Genomic DNA, 15,931 nt, shown 5'->3' with positions numbered 1-15,931 from the left:
GTGTTTACGAATTCGTTATTTAGTTCAAAACAGCCACGCTAATTATTAAGCAAAATTACTAAATTTGTCACAGTAAAATGAGACATTACGCTTTAGTTCTGGCTGTATTTGTATTTGTTACAATTAATTGCGGCGACTGTTGGGTATTTAATAAACTAAATTACGAACAATTGGCAAGGGCAGCTGAGGATCCAGATGCAGATATATCTGACGATGAATTGAGAGATTTGAGATTAAGTTTAATATATCCAGGTCAGTGTTTTTATTTATAAGCCCAATCTTTTTACATGATCAGGAATATTGAAAAATATAAAATATAACGCTGACCTATTTTTAAACGGTTTTTATTAGTTATATATTTCTTAGTTTTTATTTGTAAGACCTAGTTCTTTTCCTTTTGCTTGTTGAGTATTTGTATTCCAGTTTTCTCTGGATTTATTGACTTATAAAGCTCGTTACATTTAATCTTGCACATTTGTTTTTAATGATTCCTATCGGTCTTCTCATCTTTTCTGTATGTTATTTAATAATACTATAATTAATTTAATATTAATTATAATTGTACATATTATTAAAACTTTATGATTTTGCATTTTGCTTAATAATTATATTACTTAATAACTCTAGAGGAAAAAATTATAATCTCCTATCAAGAAGTATTTCATCATCGTCGTCATTTCAACCATTATTTGTCAACTGCTGGGCATAGGCCTCCCCGATAGACTGCCATAAGGAACGGTCCTGAGGCACCTGCATCCACTGACTCCCTTACTACTTACTTACTTAAAGAAGTATTTGCAAGAAATTAATTAAAAAAGAGAGGTGTTAAAAGATATAGAGACATAAGCTATTGATATTTGGTTCTCTCTAGTTATCGTGTAGAGACATCGCCTGAAGATAGATAGATAGATATTCGTAAATAACTCTAACAGTGGAAATGCTTCGGGATACTGTTGAAACCGTTACTACGTTTTAAAGATGAAGACTTGAATAGCTCCTATTTTTATTTAAAGGTACAAAATGGTGTGGTGCAGGCAACATAGCCGATGACTACGATGATCTCGGCCCATCCGAGGAGACCGACAAGTGCTGTCGAACTCACGATAATTGTCCAGATCTCATAGAAGCTGGGGAGACAAAACACAACCTTACCAACACGGCGTTCTACACTCGGTCAGTAAATGCTAATATCATTAATTCGACCTCCATGATGCAATAGTGAATGCGTTGCTTTTCGTAAATGTGAGTTCGAATTCAATTCCCGATCAGGCCAATTTTTGAATTGGATCGGGTCCGTATATCTTGGATTATACTCCAAGGTGTTCTTTGCTTGATTACTTATAATAGAAAGGACTAGGCAATTGGTGCAATTATCTGACACTTATTACTATTATCATTACTCTGTTTTAATCTTATTTATTTGAAGTCGGTACAGTGTGATACTTCCACTGACTGTTTTAATCGTCATGCCTCAGCGCTCTATCATCTTTATTATCTCTGTCCTCTTTATCATCTTTCACATAATCCATCCACTTTTTATGTTCATATTGAATACCTTTTTTAAAACATGCGAGCATCATTAACAAAAGATGTAATTGTTAGGTTCAATACAATTTCAAAGAAATTTCATTCTATTAACGGCATATTATACAGATTGTGTCTATGGCTAGGGATTTCTGTATTACTACAATATGAGTTCTATGAAAATACCGAGAAAATTTGTTTTTATGAATAACCAATGGCAGGTGAAAGAATTGATATCGCAGGAATTCAAAAGCCTAATTGTTCATTCAATGTATAAATACTTAATTATATCAGTACTATCAGCGTTAACGACGTCACATAATCGACGTACGCCTTTCAAAACCTATAAACACTGCTGTTTACATATCTCAAACACCTAGAATCAACGCCAGTTGGCTGGACATCGTATAAGATCAAAATTAGTTGAGTTATACAGTAGCATATAAATCATGTACGCAAATTTGAGTTTAGTGCTTACCGTACCAAGAATTATTATATTATAAACATGCTCTCCGTAATGTTATTAACATCTCATTTCAAATTAATATGACACCACCCATTGGATGAACCACAGTCAGCGCCGTTTACCATTATTAATCAGGGGGAAAGGAAGTGTTAGCAATAGTATTTAACAACTCCATTGCTAGCAATATACCCTATCAGATTGATTTCCACGCAGTTTCCCTTGGAAATCATTGTGATTATTTTTTGTGAAATTTTCCTTTTGGTTCTTCATCCATCCATTATGTGCTGCCAGCGTATACCGTAAGTGCAGGCGGAGTTACCATTTCATTTTCACCCATAAAAACCTTGATTAGTCGATATCGAACAATCAGTGTCACTCATCTACGAATTTCTTTTCCCCCTGGACAGAATTGGGCTACGATTTTTCTTTAATAGTAAGTAATAACTAATAGTTTTTATTATCAGACTATAGTAAAATACCTAATGAAATTTTATTTATATCTAGTCTAAACTGCGATTGTGACGAGAAATTTCGAGATTGTCTACACAACGCAAACAGTACCACATCGAAGCGGATAGGCACAATTTATTTTAACGCTTTGGGCACACAGTGCTACAGAGAAGATTATCCGATTAAGTCGTGCAAGAAGAAAGGAGGGTAAGTTTGTTTGTTTTAAAAGTTTTTTTTATGCAACTTAGAATGGCAAACAAGCTAACGGTCTACCTGATGGAAAGTGTTCTGTTTCGTTTCATTCCTGAGGACTCTGCTGTTATTCCTCTGTACCCTCTAAATTCACTGCCATATCAAATCAGATCAAAGAAAATGCCTTTCAAATCGAAACACAGCCATGCGAACACAACTGCTTCACGGTAGAAACACGAATGGGACAGAGGTGCCCAAGCAAAATGGCTTTTGTACAAAGTTTCCCTCTGGTAAATGAAAATTATATTTTTACTCATCTATCATTTCAGATATAAATAGAATATATACATATAATAGATTGGGACCGAAGTTTTTTTTATATAGATTCAGTAGTTTAGTTTTTAAATCAAAGTAACTGGTTTTGCCACAATTTTTGTTGTTTATTTTTTTGTGAAACGCAATCCTAATGTGAAGGGAATTTTGGATGACATGATTTGGGATAAAGATTAAAAAAGTTGTATAACGGATGAGCCTTATGGAAATAATGAACTTTTTTTCTTTTCCTTCTATTGTTGTTATTTTTTAAACATAAATTAGATGCTATTGAATTTAATTTATGTTTTAACTACTTGAAAATGTTCAATGTGCAACACTAGCCCCTTGCCAATATTAAAAAAAAAAGATACCATAAACACGTTTCATTTGTTTTCAGATGGTTCAACCGAAAATGTGTAGAGTACGAATATGACACAAACGGAGACAAGCAATACCAATGGTTTGATGTTCCTAATTATTAAGTTTCAGTTTTCATATGTATTAAAATACTGTTTGTGAATAAATAACTGTACTCGTTTATATATATATAAAAATATTTGAATAGGTAATGGTGAACTTTATAAGTGTCGATACGGATTTCTCTAGAGTGTTTCAAAGATTTCTGTAATCACTTGTTCTTAGAAGAAACTACTTACACTTGAGTAACTTTTTTATTTATAAATATGAATGTAGCATAACTAAAAATCTTTATCATATTAAAAAAATTGTGTAAATATGATTATTTCAATATTTCTAAATGTAATGAAGGACATTTTAATAATAAAAACATACAACAAACAAAGTCGTCTGCATTGGTACTGTGTTGTTTTTTTTTTATTGGTAGAAAATGGAATAGTAACCCCACCTGCATTAACGAGATACGCTGGCGGGGCACCAGTGAGGTATGATAGGTGAGGATGAAACAGCAGACCAGTTAGCCCATCATGATGAATTCATCAGGAATTTATCATGATAGTTTCCAGGGGAACCGCGAGGAGGTCGACCTGGTTGGCTAGCAATGGGATTCTCAATCTCTATTACTAACAATCCCTTACCCCCCTGGTACTATGTTTAATTTCCTATTTTGCTAACAATCGACTGAATACGACCATGTGGCAGTAAAATTATTACTTACTACGTATGGAGCGCGGAGCGTAATGTAATGATATCCTTAATACAAGGTTATGGACATAAATCTTAAAACATTTCCTTAGACTATTACGAATACGAAGCCCGTAGTAGTTTTTATGTCTGTAGGCGATATTTTATTACCTTTAACTAGGTAGGTTTTCAGCTCGTTTCCCGTTTCAATAATATATAACAAAAATTCTATGTTACCTATTTTTCCTAGCTGAGTAACTTCCTCCTACGCTGTATTCCATTTTCAAAAGAGTAAACATAGGCATATTTCATTATTTTCTTAATGGATGATAATGGAATAGCAAACTCACCTGCGCTAATGGAATACGCTGGTAAAGCTCTGGAGGTTAGTAAGAGATGATAGGTGAAAATAAATAGATAGGTCAGTTGGCACATCGTGATAAACAGACCTTATTGAGCATGACGGTTTCCAGAGGGAAACACTGCAAGGTCTATTTGACATATTCATACTGATACTGCTAGCAATAAAACTGATAAAAAGACTTTCCGGTTTTCATATGCTGTTTATTATGGACATACTTGTCAATTATGGCACAGTAAATTATTTTGTACTGTATTATATGAAAAGCGTATGCGCATGGCTTGGCGCCGTGGCACGTGCCAAATGCCTTAGCTTGATTGCCGTGATCATTCTAGAAAAAAAAAACTTGCTCTTCAATATTTTAAACGGTTGTCAAAGAAAAAAAAAAAGAAAAGAATCATTGAAATACTAAAAAGATTCTAAAATAGATATGTAACTATTTATATTTTGACAATGTATTTTTAATCTTTTATATATTCGAAGTTTATTTTAAGCCTACTCGTAATTATGCGCGTTTTATCATACATCAAACAGGTACTAATACTTAATAGCTAGCCAGTATCGCCTTTTAAGGTATTCAGTTAAGGGGTATTATATTTTTTATGTAGAGTGTACAGATATCGTTTGTGTGTATGAATGTGTAAAAATACTTTAAATAAAGAAGCGGCATTTGTATTATTTATTTTCTTCATCAGCATATTTTTCCTTGGTACATTGTTAAAGATTTATCCATTATAGTGTTTGCCATAATTCATTATAATTATAAGTAATATACAACTCTTTATATTAAATTATGCACACATAAATGCACGATTAATATACATATTTTATATTATCTCGTATAAATAACCATACACGTAGTTATACATGTCGTGATAAAAGATATGGATACAGATTCATAACAATGTATAAACAAGTGAACAACTTGAACGGTGTTAGAAATAACTCTAGAATATCCATTAATTAATGATAGAAAAACTTCAAATACAGGTTATATAGGTAGATATGTAGCACAGTGCTTAGCTAATAATATTTGACCCCAGCGCACGCATGATTATGTACAACCAATGTTTAAATATATATATATTTATTAATATAATATAACGGACTAAATAGTGGGGTTATACATGTTACATACGATGGTTACAACTAGGAATCGCAAGCTAAATCTGGATATTTATATGTGAAAAGTTTAAATACACGAGAACGAGAATGTTGGATAGATACGAAGCATATAGAGGACTTAATAGAGAATCCCTTGTACGAAGTGAGCAATCTCGAAATAGCCTACAACCCAAGCGACCTTACCGTCAATATATACAACAACAACTTTAGAACATTAATAAATTATTTAGATTCAACGTCGCTCTGCAGGGCTAACCTTTTACAACTACGTCACGTTATAAATCACATTTGTCAAAATTTCCAATATGAGAGTAAACTTGATTAACTTCAATGAACCATTTTAATTGCAGTAGATACAAATAGTGTAACTTCTTAAACAAAAAAAAAAACTTTCATGCAAGCAGTCTTGTCGGTTCCTTATCATATAGAAAACTTTATTTTCTTTATACCTTTCACGAACCCTATATATTTAAACAAGATAGTTCAATCCCTTTCTCATTATGAGAAATAATGAATTACATTATCAGAATTGATAAGATTATTAAATAAACATGCTCAATATGAAAAATAAACAAAAAATTGGTGAATCGTAAATCATCAAATTCGGTCATGTAAATAGGTAGGTAACGATTTCAATTAATTTGGAAGTTTCTGAAATGTTAAGTAAGTATAAATTTTCTAAGTGATAAATGACGCAGTAGTTTATTATAATATTACAAGGATGATAAAGATGGTATCACGTCTACTATCACAGAATATTATTATTTCGAGAATATTTAAGGGACCAGGCATATAAATTCAATGCTCTTACATAACTCTTAAGTTATCAATTTTTAGCAGTTGACTTTATAAACGGGTAATGTCAAATTTTATTAGGCACCTATCTTTATTCATTACCACATTTAAGTACTTGCAATATGAAAATCCTGATTATTAATGTTATGAAGAATAGGTATATTATGTAGATACCTTATTACAATGTATTTGTAGCATTTATTTTAAAACTTAAACGAGTAGTTGCTAATTGTGGTTACCTAGATGACATTATTATAATCAATTCATTAAATATAGTTGAACACGATTGAATATTTTTGTAATGTAGATATACCGGCGGACAATTGAGATTAACAGAAATTATTATTGGTCAATAGGACGGTAACAATGGGACACAGTGCCTGTTAAATATCTTTATAATGAAATAGTTATAAAATGAACTTTGATTCATAATGTGAAATTAGAATATTTGTAGAAGTCTTTAAAGAGTAACTCACAACTAGCGATCGTAAACATAATTATAAGAAATCACAACAATACTATGCCGCACAAGGAGTGTGAAGTAATAATACTTGTAACTAGACAATAACTTTTATATATAATTTCATACCTATATATATGAAAAATGCAGTTCCAATGCAATAAAGTGTAAACAATTCACTCATAATCTAACCTAACAGACGGGCAAAAGTCCGAGAGATAGAAAACATCTGATACACAACTAATTTCAGGTGTTTAAACTCCAACTGTGGGTACTATCGAGACAGCACTAATACTTGAATATTCACTAGACTGTGCGTTTATTGAATTTTATATTATTTACAACATTCCCTATTTAATAAGTATTCTCATACTTGTGAATCGACCGGCCTACAAGTAGAAAATCTCAAAAAACACCATGATGGGAGCCCGCGTACAACCTTGGCGGAACTCCCAGAACAGTCGCAGCAATACTCCAAACCAGGTACCGAACTTGGATATGAGCCAGTTCGGAGAGTCGTTCACACTCGAAGAACTATCGGACGAGGGGCGACGACGAGGGGGGCTCGAGGCCCGCTCCGCCAACATTATTTGCCTCCGAGACCGAACTTCATGAAGATGAGCTCTTTGCCTTTGCTGAGAATGTCGCCTCCGGGGGCAGTCATTTCGGAAAACTTCTGCATGAGGTTTGGTTGGGAGGTGGGGACAGGCTGCGCGGCGGGGAGAGGCTGGGCGGCGGGCGCGGGCACCACAGCGGGGCCAGCGCGGCGCGCGGGCGACACGTTGGAGATGGCGGTGGACACGCCGGGCACGGCGGCCGCGCCGGCGCTGCCCAGCGGCGTGCCGACCGTGCCCGTGCCCGGCGACTGTACCGTAGGCGTGCCCGCGTTACCAGCGCTCGTGCGCGCGATCGTGCTCGCTGGCTGTGCGATCACCGCGCCTCTCGCCCTCGCCTGCACACCCAATACAGTCCACTCTAACGTGTGTCGATCAATTGTGATATGTTCTCCCGGTCCAAACACAATAATCATGTCTGAGATGGCATTATGCTATATTAAATCTCCTATATAAAAATACATCATAAAGACAAATTATCACATCTCAAAATTTTGTTGGACCAAGAAATAAAAATATCCGGATTTACAATAAAAATAATTAAGAGATAAAATAGAAAACATTTTTCTCTTCAGTAAAATACAACGTTCATCCCAAAAAATATATTTCTTAAATTAAAAAATCTTATCATCTCAGAATCAATATTTTCTGATTGATCATAATAACAAAAGTTTCTGATTGTACAAACAGTCAGAAACTTTTGTGTTAATAATATTCATCAATCAACTACAACAAAAGATATATACAATATTTATTCTCCGGATACTTTCTTTATAAGAATTTTTCAGCAGGCACTAGGAACAATGATGCTAAGAACAATAAATATAATTCTTAGCGAATACAATATTGACACAAAAATAAATTAATAAAATAGAATTTATCCATCTTATTATATTTGATTGATGTGGGTAATAATATTATTTTATGAATAAATACTTATAATAAATATACTTATATTGTTAATCTATTAATATATTTTAAGATGATAAAGTTAATAAAGTATAATGCAATTTATGCTATTTAGAAAGAAAACATGCCATAATATAAGTATAAAATACAAATAAAGTCGTTATAGAAAAAAACGTGTGCGATTAAAAAAAACATGCATCGCCATACATTAAAGCAGGTGAAAGAGATGTTAACACTGTTATAAATCATAGTTATCAAAAACCCATTGGTTACTCAGTCTTTAAACAGGCTTTTTGCTGAGGAATTTAATTCTTTAGAAAATGTTTAGCCTGAAATAGTCTTGTACATTTTCTGTACATTGATCATGCTTAAATAAACTACAACAAGAAGCATTCAAAGAATCATACTAATCGATTACATAACGAGCCATTCCATTCTGTAACCTGCGTTTATGTAATTATTTGATAAACTAATGTCTACGTCGTATTGTAATCTCTTAGTAATGACCACGTTCACAGGCCTCGGAAATATTGTATTTACATTATGGTGAATGGGTTATGGTATTCTGATGTGAGTGAAGTATACGCCAGTGTCTGTTCTGTTCTAGTCTCTGTATGATCTGGTCCGGCAAATGGTATGATAGCTAATGATGTGTACGAGGACAACAATGATCTCAATGAACTTCCGTAACAATCTAACGGACCAACTGAGCGCGTAGGGCCGTCTCTAACACCAGACGCCCTCAACTGTACACTGAGCGTAGTAATGAAACGCAAGGTAAAAATAGATAAATAAATGAAGTAAAAGAAACAGTGAAAACAATAAAATCTAAAGATATGAAGTGACAGTTTAACAAAAAAACGTCTAGTATCGTTGCATAGTATAGTTGAAACAGTATTGTTGTGGGTCGATTATAAACGGTATTTTACCTGAGAATTCGCCTGTTCTGGATTACTGGCGCATGTGTTGTGGTCTAACTGAGAAGGGGGAAGAGGGCAGGCATCTAGCAAACAGACAATACACACAACATATATAGTGACCACAGACAACCACTTGAATCTTGGATCACACCTCACGCGCACCGTGCGCTCTGTGTATAGCTATGTTGCGTGTATTTATTCAGACAAGCCTACCCATTGATGGAGGAAACGGGTGGAACTATGCCATGGTAGAGGAGTACGTAAACTAAATAAAAATAGGATAGAGAGGAGGACAGATAATGTAGATAAAAAAAATAGCACTTAGAATTATTGCTTAGGCGGAGGTCCTGAAAGATGCTTCTCAGATGTTATTGTTATTGTGTTATTTCAAACAGCTACAATTGTTATTACTTTAAGTATTTATATGATATATTCCTGTGAAGCCGTTACGATGTTTGTGACTGTGTAATCCAAGATAGTGTTATTAGCAAAGTGTACACCAAGAGTCTTTGTGCTCCGTAGATTGCAACCGGACTCGCATTTATTAAAATTACTGTCTAATATATAATCATGTTACTTTAGAAACCATAGCTCTAATAATGACAAAGGATTATGTTTTTAAGATGCTACAGTAGGCGGATATTTTTTAATTTTATTATTTATTATGAAAAAAATTACTAAAAATTTACTTTGCTACTAAAGTGGTAATAATACCACAAGTTAAATGGACATGGATAATCAAATGGTGTGTATATTTCTAAAATTACTTTCAAGATAGATGTTAGTAATATCAACGAAAATCTTAAATAATCAATATAAAATAGATTTTAGTTACTCCACTGTGTTTTACACTTAGCTAAACAGAGGAGAGTTTGGAGAGTACTAGCCAACGAATTAATGTACGGAATTTGAATATAAATTTAAATTTGAAAGTAGCATTATGAATGTGGATTACCAAATATCAGAAACTCGCCAAGCGAGTCCCGTCGCAATCTCAAAACCGTGTACAGGAAAGATGATAGAGGGTACCAGAGCGAAATAGCTAGCGTCTCTCAGTAGTCACATAGCAAGTCCAAGGTGCAAACATGAAACACTCAAAGCTCTCGGTGATCGGGACTCATCGTCACCGAACTTACCTAAACGGCCCGGGCCGACTGTTCTGGTAGCTTCAAACAATGAGAAAATAGAAACATGAAGTGAGACAACAAACAGAATTCAATCGTATCAGCTTTATAATTAACTATGTTTTTCCACATTTCTTTATTGTCAGTATAGAAGAGAATGTATACTTTATTTATTTATTGTATATGACTAAAATCCGATGTAGTGGCGCCTAAAATGCATGATATTTAATCAATGACTCCTAATTGATATCCTCATTTTTCTCACTGTTTACTCTTTACGCTACCTGAACAGACAACCCGGTCATTTTACATATATAATTTCATCTTTATAATTTTTTTATATTTTAATAAGTCTAACAGGGAAAGTAACTATGACAGCGAATATGGAAAGCCGATACGCGGCTCTACGAGGGCGGGTGGACGCACCTGCCTTTCGGTGGTGGTTGCGGGGCGCGGGCGCGACGTTGTCCCGCGGTGGCGGCGGGGGGCCCCGTGCGCCGGGCCCCGGCGCCGCGCCCGCGCTCCCGCCACGCCCGCGCCCCGCGCCCGCGCCCGCCAATGGCCCTCCCGCGCCCCTCGGGCCCGCAACGCCGCCCATGCCGCCCACGCCGCCCGCAACGCCTGCGTTTTACATTACATTCCTAGCAATGTTCTCAGCCGTTCTAACCCCGATGCCTTTTCATAGCGCTATTAATTTTTATTCTTTAAGGTATGATATTAAGTTCGTAGTACTGTATTTAAATTAGATTTTATATTTATTTCTATCTAAAAGAATATTTTAAGTAAATTTAAATCAAACCTAACACGGTCCTGGCCTAATGAGGATATTTATTTTAATTCAGATTGTCTCCGCTAATATGTTTCATAGGAGCACTGATTTTCTTTTAAACTGTATTTGTATATTTTTAGTATATTTTCTAAAAGCTATCCTCCAGGCCCAAGATTAAAACAAAGGGGTAAACAGCAAAGACAGAGATAAATCACAAGTTATAGGTAGGTATAATAGTAAAATGTGTACTCTGGACATGCAAGATAGGGTTCAATCAATTTGTAATCGAAGGATATCATGGTAGACATGAAATGGTTACATTAACAGTTACGAATAAGTTTCGCGTCAGTGCCGTAAATTTGACTAATCAAAAACTAATTTAATAGTTTTCCAAAATTGGGGTTCGAACCCAATGATAAATTCCGTCACTGTGGTCTCAGACAATCAGATATACTAACTATTAGTCAGTAGTTAGAATAACGATTTATTTATTTTGTATAATTTGTCATAAAACCATTACAATTTCCTTCGCCTTACATATTTCCAGCAACTTTACTATCATAAGTATTATCATCATCATTTCAGCCATTAACTATCCCCTGCTGAACATAATCCTTCCTCATAAAGGTAGTTTTGCCAATAAACCATGCTTGGCAAGCGGGTTGGCCACAGCAGTTAGGCTTTTAGAGATGTTTTAAAAGGGACACTGCTGCCCATCCCTCTACGATTTTAAGTTCCCTAAGTCGTCTCTTACGACACCCACATGGAAGGGGTGGCCTATTCTATGCCGAGACTACACAGCCATAAGTATCTTAACCTTGAAACCTTAATTGAAAAAGCAAATATTTTCTTGTCTTCTTAGTAGAAATAATACTATACATATTAATATGAAAGTCATTTAGATATTTACTATTTAAACAGCTAAATAGATTCGAAAGAAATTCGGTTTACAAATAGACTATAGTCTAATACAAACCACTTTTACTTTAACTTTACAGGGACAAAGACGCGATATACAACTAGATTGTAACAAGCAACAAACCTTGACTGGTCTGTCCGGCGGAGGCGTACTGATCATTTGCATCAGTAAGGAAGTTGCTCGGCACCAAGCCCCTGACGCCATCAATTTCGGCCATGTAAAACCCATCATCGTCCATATCGCCGTACACGTGAATGATCTGACCCGTCTGGAAACTCAGCTCGGCCTGCAATCGTTGCCTCTGCTTACAGTGGACTTATTGTAGAACAAAAACATTGCTTCAACAATGCAGTAGTTTTTAAAGTACTAATACTGCTACCAGAGGGAGACTTTGTATTATATAAAAGTCGATTGCTTGGGTACCTCTGTCCTATTCGTGTTTCAACCGTGCAGCAATTGTGTTTGCATGGCTGTGTTTCGGTTTGAAGGGTGGGATATAGCGTGAATTTATTGGGTACAGAGGAATAACACCTGAGTCCTCAGGAATGGCAACGCGTGGGACGTATCATGGGTGAAACAGTATACTCTGTTATGTCCATGGCACTGCTCATGTCTATAGGCGACGGTTACCACTTTCCATCAGATGGGCCGTCAGCTTGTTTGCCATTCTAAGTTGTATAAAAAAAATATGAATACAAAAACAAAATAAAGGTAATATTTAAAATGCAATCCGTTCTATTTTTATTATAAACTGACATTTTGTTCGCTACTTCGTACAGATGGATTTCAGAAGCAAGAAAATCAATAATCTAGCCCGCTTCTAAATGGCATGTCAAGGCAAAACATCAGATTTTAAGTAAGACCTTCAGAAATATATTTGTGAAAACTGCATCCAAATCAGTCCTGTAGTTTTTGCTTGATACCGGAACAAACATAGAGACAGACACAATTTTATTATATTATAATAGTAAACTAAGTTAACCCGACAGGTTGTGTTTTGTCTTTTATCATCATCTACTTGCGTTTTTCAAGTTTTGTCAAGTTTGAGCAAAAAAATACATATTTCAAACATACCATCGGAACTTAACGCGATGAAAAATTGAAGGTACCAGTATATTTTTATTGGCGATTTTTCGACGTGAATTGCACCACGTCGTAGTCATGGCAGGACTTACTTAGTCCTGTCGTGGCCACAACGAAAGCCTCGGTAATGTATTTAAAATATGCGTTAACAACGCGAAAGTTTAAAACAATAAAAAAGTACATTTTTACAAAATTTTATTTAAATCGGTTAAATATTTAGTATTAGAAATTAGCGCAAACAATCAAGGTATGGGATTTTTTTAATATTAAGATTGGAAATGGTAAACAAGCTAAGAGTTCTCATGATGAAAAGTGGGAATCTGTTGCCTAAAGATATTTTTTTTTTTTATACCACTGAGGTGGCAAACAAGCATACGGCCCACCTGATGGTAAGCGGTTACCGTAGCCTATGAACGCCTGCAATACCAGAGGTATTACGCGCGCGTTGCCGACCCTGAAGAAACCTCTTTACCCCCCTTTTGAAGAACCCCATGCTGTAGTCTCTCGGGAAAACCTCGGCAGGGAGCTCATTTCATAACCTGAGTGTTCGTGGGAGAAAGCATCTCTGAAACCGCGTTGTACGCGACCATTTAGGCTGTAAGGTATGAGGGTGAACTCCCTGCCGATGGCGAGCCGTACGATGATAGAAAGTGGCCGTAGGCATCATATTGAATAATTCCTCTGAGCACAATCCGTTGTATAAGCGGTAGAACACGCAGAGTGAGGCAAAATCTCTCCTAAGACTTAAGGGTTCGATACCGCTTGCAAGCATGGGATCATCGACAATTCTCATATATATATGAAACACCAGATTACTTAGCTGCTCTAACTAAAATTCAGTGGGCTACGTACTATGTAGCAGCAGTTATACAGTTCTGCGATATAAATACTCACATCAGCATCAACATTGGGACTCAGCTCCTGAGGATCGTAGTCATAAAGGGCGACCATTCTCCGTACAGGCTGCGTGGCATAGGCGTCGGTCCATCTGTCCCGTGGCTTAGCCGCTGTAGCTTGACCAGTTGCCTCTTGTTCAGAAACCTCCATTACCATGTTGTGAGGGACATATCCTCGGCGCCCGCGACATTCGCCCCAATAGAATCCATCGGCATCCTTGTCACCCCAAACCTATAGACAAAAATGGGGAAAATTACATTCAAGTGAAACAGCTTATAATCTGCCATTCTAATGACATGAAAACTTTTATGTAACAATTTCAGGACATAAAACATGGTAATTTACTAAGTAGCAATATTTGCATTTGTGGTCTATCCTACTATTAAATGTGCGAGAATTAAAAAAAAACAAATAAGAAGAAAATACAAACTTTGATAGTATCTCCTTCACTGAACGGTAACTCCTCGTCGCAACTTTCAGGGTTGGGGCTCATGGTGGCTGGGTCGTAGTCGAAAAGCGCTATGAAGTAGCGACTTCTTTTAGACTGCGGATGACCCTGTTGCGGATGGCGCGGGCCAGGCTGAGGACCACGAGGGCCAGATGGTGGGGCTCCACGTGGCCCGTACTGCATGGCACCCTGCTGGGTCTGTTGCTGTTATTTAATGGTTGACAGTTAATCTTTTAATTAAAATCTGTTATTTTCCACATTAATCAATGAATAAGAAAGTTAAGGAAAGCACCTGATGTGGGTTAGGAGGCCGTCCTCTCTCGTGATGGTTCCTCGGTGGTGGATTTTGGTACTGCTGCGGCTGGCTGGTGTACTGGGTTGGCTGGTTACTTTGAAACTGGCCGGCTTGTTGATAGGGGGGTTGCTGCGTGCCATGGTAGGCTTGTGTACTCGGGTACGGCTGACCCGATTGCTGCTGCGACGCTTGCGCTGGTTGGGACGGTTGCTGCTGACGTCCGTACGAACCAACACATTAATAAGGTTAGATTTTCCATAAAAAAGCCAACAGCAATTTAAAGCTCGAAGCCATATATTCCTCATTGGCGTTGCATAAAAGTAAGCGATAAAAATGTTACCTTTTCCTTGGATGTTAAATAAATAAGACATTCCGTTGTAGCTCTAGTCAACCCCCATGCACAACGAAAGCTAGCGTGCAGCGCTTACACTTGAAACCACATCATTCATAGCAGATAATTAATTATAACATTTGGTTCCAAAAGTGCTTGTCAGCAGTATACATAAGTAAACTAACTCATATATTAAATAATCTTCGAGAACCATTTCCAATATGCTATATATCCGAAAACTCTTCTGGGTCTTACCCTTAGCGACAAACGCTAAGAGATATTAGGTTTGGAAGGTGTGTGAGAGGAGTACTGAGTGTACGCGTCGAAGCCAAGACAACATGCAGGAACAATCATACAAACACGCGCTGTACATGCTCGAGTGATATGATTCTGTAGTATCGAGTGCTCTGTGGGGCCTGTTATTTTGGATTACCTATCACTTTGGATGGGAAACTTTACGTGAATATTATGTGCTTTACATTTCATCAAAACCCTGGACGTGTCAAAACGCGTGATCCCGTGTCGAGTGTGTAGCATCGAACATCAAGGACGGTACAGTAAGTGAAGATTACAACATATAGAACACCGAGAAATGAAAACTCGTGATTGGGAGAGAGTCCGCACAAAGTTGAGAGAAAGAGAGAGCATAGTGAATAGTGCTAGCACATAGAGAGCACATCGATGACAACTAGGAGAGATCGCAGACCTGCGGGCGGCGACGCGACGCATCCTCATCCTCGCTACCCAGCTCCGCCGCGCCCTCTTTAGTGATTTCGATGGCTGGTATTCCCGATTGCTACCACACGGTCAACATTTTAGCATAGAATAAATTT

General features: G+C 36.6%; 2 protein-coding genes across 16 annotated transcripts in view; one reads left to right on the top strand and one right to left on the bottom strand.

The window, feature by feature from the left end:
* On the top strand, positions 1-3,744 carry LOC113515187 (phospholipase A2-like). The gene is made up of 4 exons (XM_026899349.3): positions 1-252; positions 1,014-1,173; positions 2,495-2,647; positions 3,345-3,744. Exons 1-4 carry the CDS (start codon positions 78-80, stop codon positions 3,427-3,429), a joined length of 573 nt encoding a protein of 190 aa, XP_026755150.1. The 5' UTR covers positions 1-77; the 3' UTR covers positions 3,430-3,744.
* A 1,161-nt stretch (positions 3,745-4,905) lies between these two features.
* The window catches only part of LOC113515188 (peripheral-type benzodiazepine receptor-associated protein 1), a 36,082-nt gene continuing 25,056 nt past the window's right edge, over positions 4,906-15,931 (bottom strand). For 2 of the 15 annotated variants that reach the window (XM_031908474.2, XM_052895969.1), the window contains exons 14-21: positions 15,805-15,894; positions 14,765-14,980; positions 14,455-14,676; positions 14,022-14,255; positions 12,168-12,345; positions 10,783-10,977; positions 9,242-9,315; positions 4,908-7,741 (exon numbers count right to left, since the gene is read on the bottom strand). In XM_031908474.2, the coding sequence (XP_031764334.2) occupies positions 7,376-7,741; positions 9,242-9,315; positions 10,783-10,977; positions 12,168-12,345; positions 14,022-14,255; positions 14,455-14,676; positions 14,765-14,980; positions 15,805-15,894 (1,575 nt within the window). In that variant the 3' untranslated portion in view covers positions 4,908-7,375. Of the gene's footprint in view, positions 7,742-9,241; positions 9,316-10,782; positions 10,978-12,167; positions 12,346-14,021; positions 14,256-14,454; positions 14,677-14,764; positions 14,981-15,804; positions 15,895-15,931 lie in introns of all 15 variants that reach the window. The other 13 variants (XM_031908478.2, XM_052895972.1, XM_052895976.1 and 10 more) reach the window with 11 other exon arrangements.

This window comes from Galleria mellonella, unplaced genomic scaffold (genome assembly GCF_026898425.1).
Source record: "Galleria mellonella isolate WM207_F2 unplaced genomic scaffold, CSIRO_AGI_GalMel_v1 utg312, whole genome shotgun sequence".
Classification (NCBI taxonomy): domain Eukaryota; kingdom Metazoa; phylum Arthropoda; class Insecta; order Lepidoptera; family Pyralidae; genus Galleria; species Galleria mellonella.
Note: the sequence above shows the minus strand (reverse complement) of the source record. Positions and strands in the feature narration are given on the sequence as shown.